At 43.0% G+C, this 17,852-nt stretch overlaps 3 protein-coding genes across 4 annotated transcripts in view; 1 reads left to right on the top strand and 2 right to left on the bottom strand.

Annotated features, from left to right (window-relative positions):
* Positions 1-685: 685 nt before the first annotated feature.
* On the bottom strand, positions 686-2,175 carry LOC146640696 (uncharacterized). Its single transcript, XM_085400079.1, has 8 exons — positions 2,102-2,175; positions 1,994-2,029; positions 1,746-1,916; positions 1,494-1,616; positions 1,271-1,333; positions 1,125-1,187; positions 935-1,036; positions 686-838 (listed from the first exon to the last, which is right to left on the bottom strand). The coding sequence occupies exons 1-8, from the start codon at positions 2,172-2,174 to the stop codon at positions 735-737; spliced, it is 735 nt and encodes a 244-aa protein (XP_085256205.1). The 5' UTR covers position 2,175; the 3' UTR covers positions 686-734.
* Positions 2,176-4,543: 2,368 nt separating this feature from the next.
* On the top strand, positions 4,544-8,068 carry LOC146640695 (E3 SUMO-protein ligase ZBED1-like). The gene is made up of 2 exons (XM_085399914.1): positions 4,544-6,615; positions 6,875-8,068. The coding sequence occupies exons 1-2, from the start codon at positions 5,543-5,545 to the stop codon at positions 7,524-7,526; spliced, it is 1,725 nt and encodes a 574-aa protein (XP_085256040.1). The 5' UTR covers positions 4,544-5,542; the 3' UTR covers positions 7,527-8,068.
* Positions 8,069-17,570: 9,502 nt separating this feature from the next.
* Positions 17,571-17,852, bottom strand: part of LOC146640694 (protein NLRC3-like) — a 23,840-nt gene continuing 23,558 nt past the window's right edge. The window contains exon 9 of one of the 2 annotated variants that reach the window (XM_085400040.1): positions 17,571-17,852. This exon is cut by the window's right edge and continues 532 nt beyond it. In XM_085400040.1, the coding sequence (XP_085256166.1) occupies positions 17,846-17,852 (7 nt within the window). In that variant the 3' untranslated portion in view covers positions 17,571-17,845. The other variant, XM_085400038.1, reaches the window with a different exon arrangement.

Raw genomic sequence — 17,852 nt, 5'->3', positions numbered from 1 at the left:
ATTTCTAGGGGAGAGCCTGCGACGATCGCTCCGTTTGATTGTATCAGCCTGGCTAGCAGGTCCTCAAAAACCGGTACAATGTTTTCAGCGCTTTCGTCATCGACGTTAAAAACAGAGTGATTTCGCGCGTGCTCGCTGATGATCTCCAGTTGAACCCGGTCGTTACGACTACCTTCCGGTCTGACCCTATCCGCTAGATCTACAAAATTATCCCTGACGTTGAGGTAAAATTGAGCGAGGTCGCTCGCTTCATCCGGAGAGGGAATGTTAAATACTCGCCTTATTTCGAAATTATTAAAATGTTCGCGGCGAGTCACCGCATCGTTCTGTACCCGAGATCCTCCTCCTTGTTGATGCTCCGCAGGCCGGTCCTCCTCCTCCTCCTCCTCCCTGGGGTGCTGCTGATGATGCTGCTCCACCTGCTGCTGCACCTCCCCCTGCTGCCGGTCGTAGAGCTGAAGAGCATTTTCTATCGGCTGCAGAGGGTCAAAGTTCAGTAGACCGGCAAGCCGTTCGTTTTCAATGTTTTGAAGGAGGACCTGCAATGCGTTTTCTAAAGGTTGTAGTGGGTCGTTTGGTGGTGGTGGGGCTATATTGTTTTCTAACGGTGGGGCTAAATGTTCATGGTTTCTGTTTAATTCTGCCACGGCTTCCAACAAAGCCTCAGGAATGCTGTGTTCTTCCGACATGATTTTCTTTATTTCTTAATTCACAGACTTTTACATGCTTTTACTTTACAGGTCCTTGTGTCTGTATATCGATGCATATGTGCGAACTGTTGCGACGTACATGAAAGCGAGTTTTTCAAGGATTCTCTTCTTATGAAGCATCCGTCGAGCTGTAAGAAAAGACGGACAGAATGTATTTTTTAAACCTTACATTTTTTATAGACCAGAGAAGTTTAATAGGATCGATTCATCCCCCCGTCAATTACCTCTCAGTCTTCCGAGAGGAGCTCTCACTCTCCTGAGAGGAGGCGATCTGGACGGTTCCTCCTCAGCCTGATTTTCTTCCGTCTGATTTTCTGTATCGGTCTCTGTCGGGGAAAATAAAACAGAAGAGATTTAAGAAAACAATCTCACCCTTCCTATTTTTTTGAGAATGAAAAAAAACGTTTTATTTACCTCGCTCCTCCGCCCGATTGTCTGTAGCGGCGGGGGAATGGTTAGGTAAATCCGCAATCTCGGCTGCCGAGAAATAAAACAGAAGAGATTTAAGAAAACAACCTCCTCTTTCCTATTTTTCGAGAATGAAAAAACTTTTTATTTACCTCGCTCCTCCGCGCGATTGTCTGTAGCGGAGGGGGGTTGAATAGGTATATCCGCAATCTCGGCTGCCGAGAAATAAAACAAAAAAGAGAAAGATTTAATAAAAAAAACTTTTTAGCTCGCTTTATACCACTCCAAGTCGGGAGGGGCGGTATAGCACACTCGGATTACTCCGCCACATCCTGATATTTATCGAAATGACGGATATTGCATCATATTGTTTACCTTTTGGTTTAAAAGGTATTTTCCTGCAGTTCTCCCGGTATGCGTTGACGAAAATAACGTCGTCGTCTTCTTCTTCTTCTTCTTCTTTTCGCTGCGGCGGGGTCTGTATATTCTCGGTTACCTCTGTCGAGAAATAAAGCAAAACTTTTTAAAAATCTGCTCCGGGTCGAGAGGGGCGGTATAGCACACTCGGATTACTCCGTCACATCCTGTTATTCAACAAAATGGCTGATAATGCATCATATTGTTTACCTTCGATTTTAAAACTTTTTTCTCCGCGGTTCTCCCGGTATGCGGAGACGGAAATAGTGCCGTCTTCTCTTCGATGCGGCGGCAGCGGAGGTTCTGCGGGGGATATGGCTTCTAATTCGCCGTGGAAAACGGCCGGATTTCTGCTGTTACTCACTGCATTATCGATTGTTTCTGTAAGTATCAGAGCATGGTTAAATCAAGTCTATCTAAACTTGTTTAAAAAATGGTATATACTTATTTAAACGTACCATAGTCCACTTGCGTGAAATCATTGATGTAGAAATCTAAAAGAAAGTAATCAAATTATTGACATCTCTGTTGATATATAATTTAAAGTCGTAAAGAAAAAAACTTACCGGGGTGAGGTATGAACAGATCCGGCGAGATGGCCCTCTGATCGGCGGCGTTGTTTGAACGGAATGCTGACATAATATTCACGGATTCTTCCTCGCGATTGGTAGAACTGTCACAGATAGCGACTCCCCTTCCGCTTCTTCTCTCATTTTATCCTAGTCTAGCGAAGCATCTGTTTTTCGCATCTTTCTCTTGACAATACCGGTAGTTAGAGGGGGTTTGTTTTTTTTGATTGCCTTCTTGCGAACGCCGTCTGTTTTCCCCCATTCCGCAACGGTAAAATATGGCTTTGAGACGGGTATTTGTTTTACCAAATGGACAATTGCTGTCTGACCTTGTTCTTGCTGTTGACAAAACTCGGCTCATGGTTGACTCTTTCCCACAGAGGGGGTGCTTTAATAAACTTATTCGAATATGAGATTTTTTTTTCCTCGCTAAGACTAGTTTTATGGGGAGATGTAAAAAACAGGGTTACAAGCAATGATAATATCGGATGTTGACTCCTCAGCGTCATCATTTTCTATCTATTGAGAAAACTTATTGTAAAAAGTAATGAAGAAAAAAACTCCTCCTTGCCTCGCGGTGTGTGTGTGTGTGTGTGTGTGTGTGTGTGTGTGTGTGTGTGTGTGTGTGTGTGTGTGTGTGTGGGCCTTCTCGTGAACGCCGTCTGTTTTCTGCAACGGTAAAATACGACTTTGAGACGGATATTTGTTTTACCAAATGGACAATTGCTGTTGACAAAACTCGGCTCATGGTTGACTCTTTCCCACAGAGGGGAATAAACTTATTCGAATATGAGCTTTTTTCCTCGCTAAGACTAGTTTTATGGGGAGATGTAAGAAACCGGGTTACAAGCAATGATAATATCGGATGTTGACTCCTCAGCGGATCAACATTTTCTATCTATTGAGAAAACTTATTGTTAAAGTATTGAAGAAAAAACTCTCTACTTTGGTCTGACAAGGAGCAGGTTGCGCAAAACCTACCTCATATAGATGTTTTAATAATAATAATATTTTTTGGAGGGCGTGTTATAGGATATAAGCATTGAGAAAAAAACAAAACTGATATCTGCTGACTCACTCCTCCTTGGCCCGCGGGGTGGGGGTGTGTGTGTGTGTGTGTGTGTGTGTGTGTGTGTGTGTGTGTGTGTGCCTTCTTGCGAACGCCGTCTGTTTTCTGCAACGGTAAAATACGGCTTTGAGACGGATATTTGTTTTGCCAAATGGACAATTGCTGTTGACAAAACTCTCATGGTTGACTCTTTCCCACAGAGGTGGGTGTGTGTGTGTGAGAAACAAGATCGCCTGTCGCTGGTTTGTTTTTTCAGTCTCTTGTAAAAAAGGACTCTCAAAAGGAAAAGTAGTATTCACTAAGCGATATTTATTCAATTTTTTACACATAGGCAGCCTGTAGGTTACAAGCGGATAGAAAGTTCTTCTTTTCATCACAAGCTATGATGTATCTTAAAGGTTACAAGCGGATAGAAAGTTCTTCTTTTCATCACAGAATCATCTGCTGCATCACCGCTGTGGTTAGGGAACATGATGCAACAGGTCTGAAAATGACTAGACACTTCCGGAGTATTTCCGGTAGGGTCATAAGGTCCGGATCGATGCCTTCCATAGTAAATATGCTGTATTTGAATATGTCATATTCAAAACCTTCTTCTTTGGGAGAGCAGATCTCATCGGACACAGGACCGCTGCGGGGCTGCAGAAGGAAATCCATCTTGTGTCTGTGCCTTAGAAATTGTGACGGACTCCTCTCTCTGCTTTTTTATTCCCCTCCAACAGATGGCGCGCTTCCGGAGGTTTCCCCCTCCCTCTAAAAACTTTTTTTCCCAACAACAGATGACGCGCTTCCGGAGGTTTTCCCCCTCCCTCTAAAAACTTTTTTTTTTTTTTTTTTCCCCCAACAACAGATGACGCGCTTCCGGGTTCACCCCTCCTTTCTCGGGGTGCAATTCGTTACGGTTAGCAACAGATGGCGCGCTTCCGGGTTCACCCCTCCTTTCTCGGGGTGCAATTCGACACGGTTAGCAACAGATGGCGCGCTTCCGGGGTCCGCCCCCCTTTCTCAGGATACGATTCGTCACGCGGGGGGTTTCCCACCCCCCTTTCTCCGGATACGATTCGTCACGCGGGGGTTTCCCACGGAGGGGAGGGGCGGGAGGTCAAAAGGTCGTGATTAGGGCCATCAATCACTTCGGATCAAATTTTGTCATAAGCTGTATGGGAATAACTCTCTGAGCTTGTTTTCCAGCTTCCTCCATTTGTGAACCATCGATTCATTAAATTAACCTTAAATTCTCTCGCCGCTGCTCGATTTCCATGTTCCTCCGCGTAGCTGATGGCCTTCAGTTTAAACTGTGCTTCGTAAGCGTGTCTCTTTGCCATTTTCAGGGTTGTTAAAACAACGATGTCCTGCATAATGCACATACCTGTTCTTTTATACACGTATGTGCGATTGTCCCGGTATATACGATCAACGCCCACACTTCACCCTTTAACGTTCTCATGGTGTTCTCTACTACGTCCTCCTTACAACACATAGGGGGCACTGCGCTATAGGGCGCGCCGTACTTTTTGAAGAAAATCTAAGACTTTTAAGTGCGCCTTATGGTCGTGAAAATACGGTACTGCAACAACATGGCAACAGAGCAGCTGCAGAGAATTCAACATTAATGAATCGATGTCCACAACCTGCTGCACAACCTGCAGCAGGTTGTGGCCTGATGTGTTTGTAAGAGTTTCACTTTCAGGAGGAGAAGATTTAAACGAGTCGCACAAATGTGAACTACAATGTCTGTGACACACAATTTATGCAAACTGCAGTAAATCTGACCTGAAGAAATCCAGTCTTCTGCCTGTTGTGGTTGTGACAGCTGCTCGTAGGAGAGTTTGTTTGTAGGAGGTGGAGATGTTCTCAGATCAAGTGCGTAATCGTCTCTTTGTGTAGACGCTAAAAGCTGTGAGCCAAAACTCTCTGCTCTGAAACTCTTCACTCAGTCCTCACGCTGAGAGTTTAGAGGCTGAACTTCTTGTTCCTCCATAACACTTTTCATGAAACAGCAGAAATGAGCTTGTGTTTCTCAGCAGTGCGCACACAGAGAACCGATCCTCTCTGCTCAGTCTGAACAAATCAAAGTGAAACGTCAGTGAAAACACAGCTGCTGATCAAACTGTGTCAGATTAATGCCTCAATGTTTCACTGTGAGGTTAAAAAATACATAAAAATGATTTAAAGAAGTAGGAGGCAGATTTTCACAATAAGAGCACTTTGTTTTTAATATAGCTGTCGAAATTAACGCATTAATTGCGATAATTAAATTTTGGAATTAATTATGTTAGAATATTTAACTATTTAGCGCAACACGCAGATAAAAAAAAAAAAAAGTCGCTCCCATAATTCCACTTGATTTGTTTACCGCGCCACTGAAAATGGAGAAGCAGGAACAGGATGGCCTTCTGGATGGGGAATTCAAATACAAGAAGAACATAGATGGGACAATAAACAAACGCGTTGTAATTTGCACTCACTGTAGTAAAGAGTTTCAATTTCACCGTTCAAATTCGACCTTAAAATACCACCTTAATGCCAAACACGCGTTTGTCGGGGCAGCAGCTTCACCCGGCCTGCGTCAGACCACTCTTAGTGAACGCAGGCCACTCGGTAAGTCTTCTTTGGACAAACTGACCGACAATATAGCCAAATGGATAGCAAAGGACTGTAGACCGCTAAGCATTGTGGAGGACAAGGGCTTTGCGGATGTTTTAAAGGTTGCATCTCAGGACGCGTCCTACAAGCCCCCAGCGAGAAGCACAATAACAATTCGAATCCACGAACTGTATGAAACGGAGAAAAAGAAAAAAGAAGAGGCTTTAGTTCACACAGAATGCGTGGCTCTGACAGGAGACCACTGGACATCATTGAGTAATAACAATTACCTGGGAGTTACTGCGCATTTAATCACTGAAGCCTGGGGTCTGACATCCTTTGCGCTGACTATAATGAAAACGGAAGAGCGGCACTTTGCGGAGGCTTGTGCAGAGCAGTTCCAGACTGTTGCTCGCAGGTGGAGAATTGAGGAGAAGGTGACAACAGTAGGCACGGACAGTGCGCGCAATATGATCGCTGCGGCTCGCATCATGCCATTCAATCACATGCCGTGTACCGCGCACATTCTACAGAGATGCATCACAGTGAGTCTCGCAGACAGTGGCTTTGTCACTGCGCTGGCCAAATGCTGCAAAATTGTTGGCCATTTTAAGCACAGCCCAGCAAACACAGCAGAGCTGAACGCAGAGCAGGTGTCACTGGGGCGCAAGCAGGAGCCGTTGGCCCAGGACGTGCCTACGCGCTGGAACTCCACGCTGGGGATGGTGAAGCGCTTGATCCGCAACCAAACTGCAGTAACCGCGACTCTGGATAAACAAAAGCATAAACTTGTCCTCCTGACGCCTCCAGAGTGGGACAAACTCCAGAGACTGGAGACACTTCTAGAGCCCTGCAGGTGAGCCTGTCATTGTGACCATAATTGTAGGTTTAGATTAAATGTATCAAACATACATCTTAAATCAGTTTTGTTATTATGAAAATGTCTTATTTAAAAAATAAATGAAATCAAATATTTTATTAATATTACCTAGTATTAAAAAGCTTTTTTTAATTTGCTGTCTTATCTGTGTGTGTGTGTGTGTGTGTGTGTGTGTGTGTGTGTGTGTGTGTGTGTGTGTGTGTGTGTGTGTGTGTGTGTGTGTATTCCACTGCAGATATGTGACTGAACTGCTGGGAGGAGAGGCCTACGTCTCCTGCTCTGTAGTTCTACCAGCCTTCTGCCACCTGCGCCGTGTCATGGAAGTAACTGATGAGGACCCTGCATATGTGGTGAGGTTTAAAGAGAAGTTTAAGGAAGACCTTGCTTCCCGCCAGGAACATACCAACTATGCATGGCTCCAGATCGCAACTGCACTGGACCCACGTTTTAAAGACCTACGCAGTGTGCCCAAGACTGACAGAGAAGCAGTGTGGACCACACTGGCAGGCATGCTGCATGAAGACTCTCCTAGAAGATCACACACTGCAGAAGAAGGTCCAGCCAAGAAGAGGCTGAGCCTGCTGCAGATGGACTCTGACTCTGAGTCAGAGGAGGAGGTACAGCAGGACAGAGCCATACAGCGCTACAGAGCAGAGCCCTGCACTGCCTTAGAGGACTGTCCCTTACAGTGGTGGGCAGCTCATGCAGGAGCCCACAGCCAGCTGGCCCGCCTTGCTCGCAGATACCTGGCCACTCCTGCCTCCACAGTGCCCTGTGAGAGGCTGTTCTCTGTAGCAGGGCACATTGTGAACAAGAAGAGGTCTGCTCTGCACTCAGAGAACGTGGACAAGTTGGTTTGTCTCAGCAACTGGCTGAAGGATGAGTAGACCAGAGGACCGTGTGTTTAGAGCTTGTTCTATGGTTGAATGTGATTTAAACAATACTTTTCACTGTTGTTCATATTCTTTTGCACTAATCTACCTTACCCAAAAGGATGATTGGAGATTTTTTCTATTTTGCCTGTTGAATTAGGCCTATGTTCTGTGAACTTGAAGATGTATATGGATAAAACAATGTGCTAGATTTAAACGGGTGGAAAACATTCAGTAAAAATCCCTCACAATTATTTGAAGCCCTGTTCTGCTTGTACTGTTTGTACTCACAATTAATAATAAATAAAACAAACAAGTGTGTTAAAAACCACTATCTGTCCCGATTTTTACACATATATACACATATACACATATATTTCGAGTTGCGATTAATCAATTTTTAGGCTGTGATTAATTCGCTTCCAGCACAACACCCAGCCTACGTCAGACCACGCTGAGTGAACGCAGGCCACTCAGCGTGGTCTTAGCATTAAATAACACTAACAAGTGTGTAAAAATCCGCTATCTGTCCGTATGTTTGCACACATTTTGGTCATATTTCGAGTTGCAATTAATCATGATTAATTAATTTTTAGGCTGTGATTAATCTGATTAAAAATTTTAATCATTTGACAGCCCTAGTTTTTAATTCAGTTAATGTCAAACTGTCATCAACACCTCTGTGTTGTCTCTGAGCAGATTCAGGCATTACTCAAATAATAAAGGCTTTTTTTCACTATTATACTTTTCATTAGTCTCCAGGTTGATGATTATAAACAGAATTATTAAAGTTTTTATCATTTCAGGCTGAAAATCAACATGAATTTGGTTCTAATCAAAGAAGCTCCTTTAATGTGTGTCATTAAAATCCTCACACAGACTTAAAAAGGCGACATTAACATTAAAATAAATGAAAGAAGCTTCAGCTGAGAGCTTCATGCAGTCATCATCAGCAGCTCATAGCAGTCACAGCTCTTTATTACGCAGCTTTGCAGGAATTAAAGTGGCTGAAGTGTCAGAGTTTGTGTGAGAAGCTGCTTCATGGACAGCTGTACACACGTCTTTATTATTTCTTCATAAATCAAACACACAGGTTTGTCTGCAGATGATTTAAAGTGTGTCGTTGTGCAGTTAAAGCTGTTTGTGTGACGCCCTGACCTCCTGTGAATGAAACAGCCAATCAGATCCATCAGAGAGAGAGCAGGAAGTGTTGTGTGTTTGTGACAGAACAAGGAAACAGTGATGATGATGAACATAAAGGTCCTCTGATGTTTCCTGTTACAGTAACGCTTGTTCATCTGTTGCTCTCCTACACTTTCCTATAAATAAAGGAGAAAAAGTGCGTTTAGTTTCATTTCCTACAGCTCAGAGTTACACTTCACATTCCTGCTGTCACATCAAAAAGCTTCACTTTGGTCCAACATCTACATGTTAACATGAAACACAGACAGACTCAGAACATCTGGAACATCTGCACTTTGACCCAAACTGTTATAGCAGGATATTTTCTGCATATTTCTTATGTTGGACCTGTTTGAACTGTAAACGACCTGTAATCATCTGTAAATGGTGTGAGACACACTGAGGCCACCTACAGGGCAGCTGGGGAACAGCAGGGATCTGAAATCATACGAGACGTTAGTGAGTGAGAAGAACAAACGGACTTAAGATGGCTCGAAGTGATCAAAGTTGGTCTAAAACAGAAGATAAATCCAAAGCAGCATCAGATGAATGTTACCATTTCCAGTTACGGTGCCCTTCATCTAATATGGAAATGTGTTGTTGTTTTTTTGCCGTGTTGTTGTTCTTCCTATTGTGTTTAGGCCAGAGATGCTCTTCAAACAGCGGACAGACATGACCACATTACAAGAACATGGTGTGAGTCCGATTTGATATTCCAGTCAACGCTGAGAGACCTTAACCAGGAAGTCAGAGGTCAGCTGATGCTGCGAGCAGGAAGTGAACCAAGGGAAAGGTCCACTCTACTCAATCTCAAAGAAAATATGCTGGTATTTGTTGATGTTGATGGTACAATAAAAATATATAATATAATAAATAATAAAATATCATGTGATGATGAGATGTGTTGTTGGTGTTTGTATTTTCTGTAAATGTCTTTTTTAATGTAAATGCTTTGTTCCAGACGGACAGGGAATCAGTTGCTGTACGATGACATCATCTTGATGTTGACGAGGAGGGCGAGAAAAACTAGTTTTGTCCTGCAGATGGCGATCTTGCACCGTGTTCAGAGAGCCGACACTTTGATGGTGCTGCTCTACTCAGCTTACTTTAGCCTGGGTTGGACTCTATATGAGCAGCTTCCACTCTGGTTTCACTCTTAAACACACTTGTTTGATTTCACTTGTAAAAGTTGAAGAATAAATATTTTATTACAAAATTATTTGTTGATGCATTTTTTTAGGGTCAAATATCTTGTTTGATTTGAGGAATGAACTGTTAGGGTGGAAAAAGTGAATCAGGTTAAAATAGTGGTGCTTTATATCAGTGAAGATGTATAATGTAATTTAAAATGTTGATGATGGGTTGTAGTGGGCTTGTACTTACAAAACTGCCTCATTTTATTGGAACGATCCACAGTTGCATCCATTCACGGATGACATCTGACATCATTTGACATCTGGTCTGAACACGTTTGTACACAAGATGCCTCAGTTCTGGATGTTCCCACAGACTCCTCTGTGCACCTAAAGGAAAGGTCAAAGGTCAGCAGCACATGTAGTTGGGACAATTCTTCAGTCGCACAAACTACACAATGATTTTCCTCCAATGACGACTTTTCACTTGCAGAAATGGTCCTGTGTGATTTCCAGGCTGTGATATAAAAACTAGTTCCTAATGGCAGCGACTCACTCAGTAAACATGTGTTTCCTTCACCAACCTCACACACAGATCCAATAAGATCAGGAAGTGGGCAGTATAGTACAATATGTGTTATTCTGTGCTGCACTGCCCAAACTAAAGATCTGCTGAAGTGTTGGAAATGATCCAGATGTTTATTTTGGACGATACAGCAGAAGATCAGACATGAAAGTGGAGATAACACAGAAGACCTGCAGCAAAGGTCAGAGGTCAGACTGGGCCCTGGATTCAACAATGAGCCAATGATCATCAAGCAGTGACTAAAGCAGAGCCCTGACGTTCTGACATTCATCACACAGTCAGAACAAATGTCTGCTGATGACTTCATCTCATGAAACGACTGATAGATGTCAGTTCATTGATCAGCTGAGCTGCTGATCTTCATCGTCACAGAAACATTCAGCTTGTTTCAATCAGTAAATAACTCCCACTACTCCCAGTTTGAACTGTTCCCACTCAAAATGCTGTGAGAACAATGATCATTGTAGAACTTCACAAACATCACGTGTTGTTTTCCACATGTAAGATCAGCAAACACACAGAAACTTCCTGTTGTCACACACGGCCTCTAAAATCTCTTCCACGCTTTCTGTCTGAAGTCCACTCTCTGTGTCGGATCCACAGGAAACAACAAGATCTTATTAACATGGTTTTCAATGTGTCTCCTTCCAAAAAGTCCAACCAATGAACAAATGTGTGTATTTGTGGAGGCCGAACAAAAGCATGACACATTTCTCTGTTTCTATAAACTGGAGTCAAACACAAACATGAAGAGTTTCACTGACAGACTCCAAAATGCCCCCACAGTGGATCAAAGGGAAATCCTACAGTGTGGCCAGAGACTCTTAATGGCTCCAACATCAACACATCCACAATGTTGGATCCAGTTCTGCCTCACAGAGTTACTAAGACACACCCTCTGCCAGCATCACAACAGCTCCACCTGCTTCACCTGCCTCCTCAGCATCTGTACACCTGAAGAGAAAAGAAAGGCTCCAACAGCTCAAATCTACAAAGGATTCATGAAGTTTCATCCAACAATAACATGTTTGCCTTCCACAGTGTGCTGTTAGACACCACTGTACCTCTGCCATTTCAAAAAGAGCAGCTTGGGAACATTTTGGCTCCAAACACTTTGTGTTTAAGTTCTTTGTTTTCTTTGTGAAGCCGACAACATCTGGAGCTTTGTGACTCATAGAAACATCATTTTGTTCTTTAGATGACAGCAGATTGGGACTGAATAATCAATCACTATCAAACCAATAAAGACAAACATGCTGATTTTACAGGAACTTTGTTGGAGAAGCTGCAAAGACATGAAACTGGTGGAGATCCCAAACCAGTTGATAGTGCTGGTTATTCCAAATAAAGCTGTTTCCCTTTGAGATGAAATGACTTTGTGTCCTGATATATAATAAAGATGTTGTTGTTTTTGAGCCCCTGTATTAAAAGTAGTTTAAAGTCAGCTTGAGTTTGATGTCTTTATGTCAAAGCTGCTCATGATGTTGAGCTGCTGATGGAATAAAAACAATATAAAAGCATGTAGTCCAGACTTAAATGTAGCCTGTTGTTAGCTGAGGTCCACACACAGTGTTTGACAGTGTAAAGTGTGTGAAAGGGCTGCTGGTGGAGCTCACTAGGATGAGCAGGTGACCACGAGGTGGAGAGCAGCTGGCCTGGCTTTGACCCGGGCCACGCCCCCTTTCTCTCTGCTTTGCTGTCACTTATCTTCACTGCTCTGTCCAATAAAGCTGAAAAAGGCCCCGAATCAAAGAAATCTGCTGCAGCCTCTGAAATGTCTTCTGTTTCCTTCCCGACGGCTTTTTCACCGTCAGCCCATCAGACAGTCCAGCAGCATTTATGATGATGTCATGATGTTGAAGAGGCTGCTACGGTGGCCTCCCATGACCCCCAGCCTCATCACAGCTGAGATGCAGACATTTGAAAACATTCAGCAGACAACTGAATAACAGTCCAACACAACAGTCTGTGTGCAGACACACACTGACCTTTCATAGAGTCAAAGGAGTCAATCAAACACAGCTGGTTGAGTCATTTCTCTGTGAGTCTAAAGTGAATCTAGTATTTGAAAGTCCACTTCCTGTATTTGTTGTTGAAGCCATTAAATAACCTTCTTCATCCAGCTGACAGCATCTTCATCCTATGATGTGAACAGTTCCTCCTGTTGATGACAAACCTCTGACAGGATCTGCTTGAGGAGCTTTTTCATGTGCAGCTCTCTGAGCTCAGGGCTGAGCTGCTGTTTCATCTTTAAGAGCTGCTGCCTCCTCGCCGGACTTGTTCTCCTCTTCTTCTCCTAATGACACCATTTCTGCTTCAGATCTTTCACTGGGCCTAAAACAGATGAAGAGTAGATCTACTGCTGTTCACTGTTTGTGTCAATATGGAGAAATATGAAAGACAAACACAGCACATACAGAGAAATGTAGACAGGATGTGCAGCCAGTGCAGTAAATGGTCTCAATATCAGCTCTTTAGAAAATGATCCTGATGAACATGAAACTAACATCCAATGAGAAACAGCTTCCTTGTTTCATGTCCAATAACAATAAATGCAGAGCTAATAAAGAGCTGTTCTATTGTAAAATGCTGAGATGATTATTAGACAGAACCCAGCGGCTCACCAAAAGCCTGCATTGAAAATCTATATGAAAGTCATCTATGCTCATATATGGAAAAATCCTTTAACTGTCACTGTGTTTTTCATCTGTGCTCTTGTTGGTTGGACAAGTTTGTAAATGACAAAGAGCTCAGTGGACTTTGCATCCATCAGATCCTGTTAGATGTTTGTTTTTCCTTCACAGCTTTGTGATGAAGGCTGAAGAACAGAGATATGAACTATTGCCAATATGAATCCTGATGCATGACGTGGGCACAGACCCACCAAAGCAACACTCACCTCATTCCAGGCGCTTGTCTGCTGGAGACCATGAGCCTTGTTAGTCACACATTAGCACCGTGGTAGGAAACAGCCTCCATCATTTCATTAGATCTGAATTTGGACTGTTTCCCTCTGGATGAACCAAGTCTGTCAAATCTATTGATCCAACACAAACAAACACATTGGCTCACAGTCAGATTGGCTTTGTATGGATGGTGTAACAGGGGGCTGGGAAAGGATGCTGAAAGCTGAATATAACACAGAACAATAACAGGACATATAATAATGTAGAAACATGATCTTCAACAGGCACACTTCTGTTATTCATGATCACAAACACAAAGAACTTGTGCAGCCCTGATATCAGCCCTAATATATGAGTGTGTTTGCCCAAAGACTGAAACAGCATCAACATGACAGCTGTAAGAAATCTTCTCTCAGCCTTGTTTGGCAGAAGATCCCTGCAACAAAGATTGTAGCTGAAAGATGACGTGTGTAAAGTTTGCTCTGTGGGAGGGTCGAGGCTGTTTTTAGACCTTTGATAGTTTCCAATCCAGTTCTGACAGACAGGAATAAAAACAACATCATTAAGATCAGATCATGGAGCTGTTTGCTGCCTTGTTTCTATCTTCACATTACAAGACTTTACTACAATAAAGATGCTGACATGTATCTGTAGCAACAACATCATTGAATCTAGAACAACTGGAGCCAAACCAGTGGCTCTGCTGGGATCACTGGTGAGCCAACACTTCCTTGTTGATGCAGATTTCAGGGCTTCCTTTTGCTCCTCCGTTATAACTGTTCTCTCTTCTCAACACATGATGACACAAAGGAATCAGCAGTGACAAAGATGATGCTGAAGAGAAGCACACACTTCACACATATAACAGACCAGTGCAGTTACACACACCTCTGCTCGACATCAGGCCTCAAACAAAGACACAAAACACTAACTTGACTCTAAACAGAAGAAACCAGCAGCTGTTTCTGTTCTGTGCTTATTTATATTTGACACACATGCTTCTCTTTGTGCAAACACACATCGCACTATAAGGGTAACCTCGCACACAATGATTGGACAGCACAGTGATGATGCTGGGAGATCCTATACGCAGCAACACAGAAACACTGAGAACTTTAAACAATGATGGAAAGTGTTATAAATGACTTGTTGGCCTCTGATCTGTCACAAACAGCTGAAACGTGTCTCTCATGAGTCACATGAAGGTTTTTGACAGAAAGGACAAAAAGTAGCTGCAGTCAGTTTGTGTCATTTTTATATTTATTCATCTGGGAGAAAAATCTGAGGGACATTAAAATGTGTTTTCAACAGAGACAAGAACATGAATATAACAGAACAGGTAAATGAACATGTTTCAAGTAAACAGCTGGACTGATCAGGTCCAAACACAGAGTGATAAACTTGTCAAACAGCTGTCATATCTTTATATAGAAGCTCTTTATAAATGCTGCTCACTGCAGTCTGTTTACTAATAATGTCAAAGTGTTAGAAACACAGAAACATCAGAATGGTCTTTGTTCACAGAAACCTGTCTGGGATCCTTTGTTGTTCTTTTGATGCAGAGTTACATTATAAATATAAAGAGTTATTTCAGAGTCTCATCAGTTTTCCTGCATGTCTTTATTTAACACATCAGCAGGGCTGAAGCTCTCATGTTAAACACACACTGATCTATGGACACGTTCATGTGTTTCTAACAGAACCAGGCTGTTATCAGCCTGCACTAACATTATGTCACACACACTGAATGTAACAGTGACAGTTTACATCATCACACAATCAGCTGTGATTGTTTCACTGTCATCAAACGAGTCAACAGGAAGTAGAATCAATAGAAACCAATCATTTACTGACAGCATGTCTGATGGAAATAAGTGCAGATTATGTATGAAGTCTAACTGCACACAGTAACTGTGTTACAATAAGGACTTAACAGCGCCCTCTGCTGGAGTGTTTCAGTACTGCGTTAACTAGAATACACCACCTCCTCCTCACACCACCTGCTACAGCTCTACTCTTCTATGACTACAGTCATCCACAGCACTGATGTGAGGTCACATGGTTCATATGTAAGGGGCACAGCTGACCTCAGGTCAGTTTAATGACTGTGAGCAGCAGCTGTGTTATTGTCACTGTGACAGGGAGACACTCTCAGACACAGCGCTCATGTCAGCTTGTTCTCATGCAGGAGGATCAGGAGCTCCATGTTTGTCTTTCTGTTTGAATCATGATGTGTTTGTGCCATCAGAGTCTGTCATGAGTACTCAGGGTTTCACAGCAGCTCTTCTGGATGCTGACGAGGACTCCAACCTCATGTTTCACCTCTCTGAGCTTCTGATGTCTGTGAACACTCGTGTTTCTTCTCTGGGCTCATCTGGACAAAAACACCTTTCTGTGTTTGGCTGCAGCCTCATTCTGACTGACAGGAAGTGTGTTATCCATGAGCTGCACTTCTGTGAGGAAGTTTCCTGCTGTGTTTCCTGTCTGTGGACAAACACGAGTGTTCCAGCTGAGGACTTGGTTCCTTCCACCTGTCCATACAGGACATCACGCTGTCTGCAGCTCTGTAAATGCAGCTCCAGGTCCTTCCACGTGCTGCTCTGTATTTGTGCAGTTTGTAGTGTGTCCTGGGAAACGTAGCACACATGGTGTTCTTCTGCTGTTTCCTCCTTTCACTGAGTGTGAAACACTGACGCTGTGCTGTTGTTCACAGAGGGGAGCTGATTCTAGCTGCAGCTGGACTCTGTCATCTAACTGAATGTGTTGGTGCTGATCACGGGGCTCTGAGGGGGGAGCAGCAGGAGGACTCTGGATGCTGACGTCAGTGTATCTGTGGAAGCTCCCACAGCGTGTCTGTCATTCAATATTGTGCTGTATATTGTATCTATGCAAAGATGAACAGACTGTGTGTTCACTGGTCTCTGTGCTGCAGCTCTGATGTCATCATCACTCCCTCCTCCACCCTCAGCAGTCCCAGCATGCTGCTGTGGTGCACCCCACCCTCACTCTACACCTGAGCCACAGACCACACCCTCCACCTCAATATACACCACAGTTTTCTCTGCTGTGGAAATGAGATCAGGAGGAAATCATCATTATTATTATTTAATAAACGCTCACATTAATGTGGGCTTATTTGTTTCATATTAGAAACATTAGTTGAGTGTTTTTAGTATAAAATGGTCAAAGTCCCTCTTTTTGCTCCTCCCCTCACCTGTGGATGGGCGGTGCTGTTACCGTGGTGACGGCTTGGATGTGTTTCAGTCCTGCCTGGTTATCACTGCAGGAATCTTTCACATTTATTACAGGTAATAACTCTGATTTTTCTGTGTATTATGAACCAAATGTATCCTGATACACACAGAGATGGATGAGCAGAGGTTGTTTTTGCAGTTTATGTAGTTACTATGGACTTAATGCATACATATTATTAAAATTAGGGCTATAACAGTTGTATTGATGTATAGCAACTTGAAATGCTCCCACAAATGGCTCCACAGCATGTAAAAATATAACAAAAGCTCTGGCGGACTTGGTTCTGTGGTCAGTCTTAAAGGGTGAAGTTAAACTCTGTAATCTTCACTGTGTCACAGAGTTCAGTGAGTCCCGTTATTCACAGTATCAATCAGATCATCAGAGAACAGCTGATCAGCAATCAGTGGTGCCAACAGCGCCTCCTGTGGTGAGAGGATGCAATAATGCAATGTAGCATTTTTCCACTCAACACTTGCAGTCATGGAAACTGTCTGTTGGATCTGTGTGACGTTGCTTTCTTGGTTAGAGTTCCTCACAAATGTCCAGATGATTCTTCTAATGAGGCGTCGACCATGTTTGCAGCTCTTTGGAAGAAAACGTCGCCCTTTGCCATCCTTACTTTTCTTTGACTTCTTCAAATGCAGCTGAACTCCAGCTGGTATTTTCTTGGACTTTGCAGCTGTTTCTGGTCATCAGTTCATTCCTGCAAACCTCTGAAGCTGAACAACAATGATGCTGCATTGCTGGCTGATCCCAAAAGGTTGATTCTGTTCATCTGGACGTTTTCAGAAACGTTTGCTCACTGATCAGGTGACTTCTTCAGTCTCAGCTGACTGCAGCTTTACAAGCTTACAAACAGCACATTTGCACAATGACTGAAAGCAGCAGCACCTGATATATATGATACTAATATAATACATATACATATATAATCCATACTAATGATGAAGGAACTGAGCTCACAGTCCATTGTTCATTCAGTGAACTACTCAGTTTATTTTGGGCCTCAGAAATGCTCACTCTGTTTGTACATCACTGTCAGCAATAGACTCATTCTGCTGTGTGGACAGGAACACATGTGACATCACTTCCTGTTTGTTTGTGACTGAAGAAGTTTACAAGGAATCATTTAGAAGAGTTTCAAACATCAACTGATTGAATCCATGAATCTGAAAACGTGTTTGTGAGTGAAAGAGACAGACATGTACAGACTGAACTATCTGTTCAACAGTCAGAGTGTTTCTGTAACAGGAGACACTCTTTACACTCCACTCAGCAC

Source organism: Rhamphochromis longiceps, unplaced genomic scaffold, assembly GCF_057381845.1.
Source record: "Rhamphochromis longiceps isolate RC_006_pf unplaced genomic scaffold, R_longiceps_female_GT1.1 unmapped_scaffold_4, whole genome shotgun sequence".
Classification (NCBI taxonomy): domain Eukaryota; kingdom Metazoa; phylum Chordata; class Actinopteri; order Cichliformes; family Cichlidae; genus Rhamphochromis; species Rhamphochromis longiceps.
This window is presented reverse-complemented; position numbering and strand designations above follow the sequence as displayed.

Bases quoted from the DNA above. Each gene is read 5' to 3' on its own strand.
- LOC146640696 (XM_085400079.1), bottom strand. From the start codon at position 2,174: ATGTCAGCATTCCGTTCAAACAACGCCGCCGATCAGAGGGCCATCTCG. The intron at 1,617-1,745 runs GTAAACAATATG...ATTTCTCGACAG, and splicing joins AAAAAGTTTTAAAATCGAAG to AGGTAACCGAGAATATACAG. The intron at 1,188-1,270 runs GTAAATAAAAAG...ATTTCTCGGCAG, and splicing joins CAATCGCGCGGAGGAGCGAG to CCGAGATTGCGGATTTACCT.
- LOC146640695 (XM_085399914.1), top strand. From the start codon at position 5,543: ATGGAGAAGCAGGAACAGGATGGCCTTCTGGATGGGGAATTCAAATAC. The intron at 6,616-6,874 runs GTGAGCCTGTCA...ATTCCACTGCAG, and splicing joins ACACTTCTAGAGCCCTGCAG to ATATGTGACTGAACTGCTGG.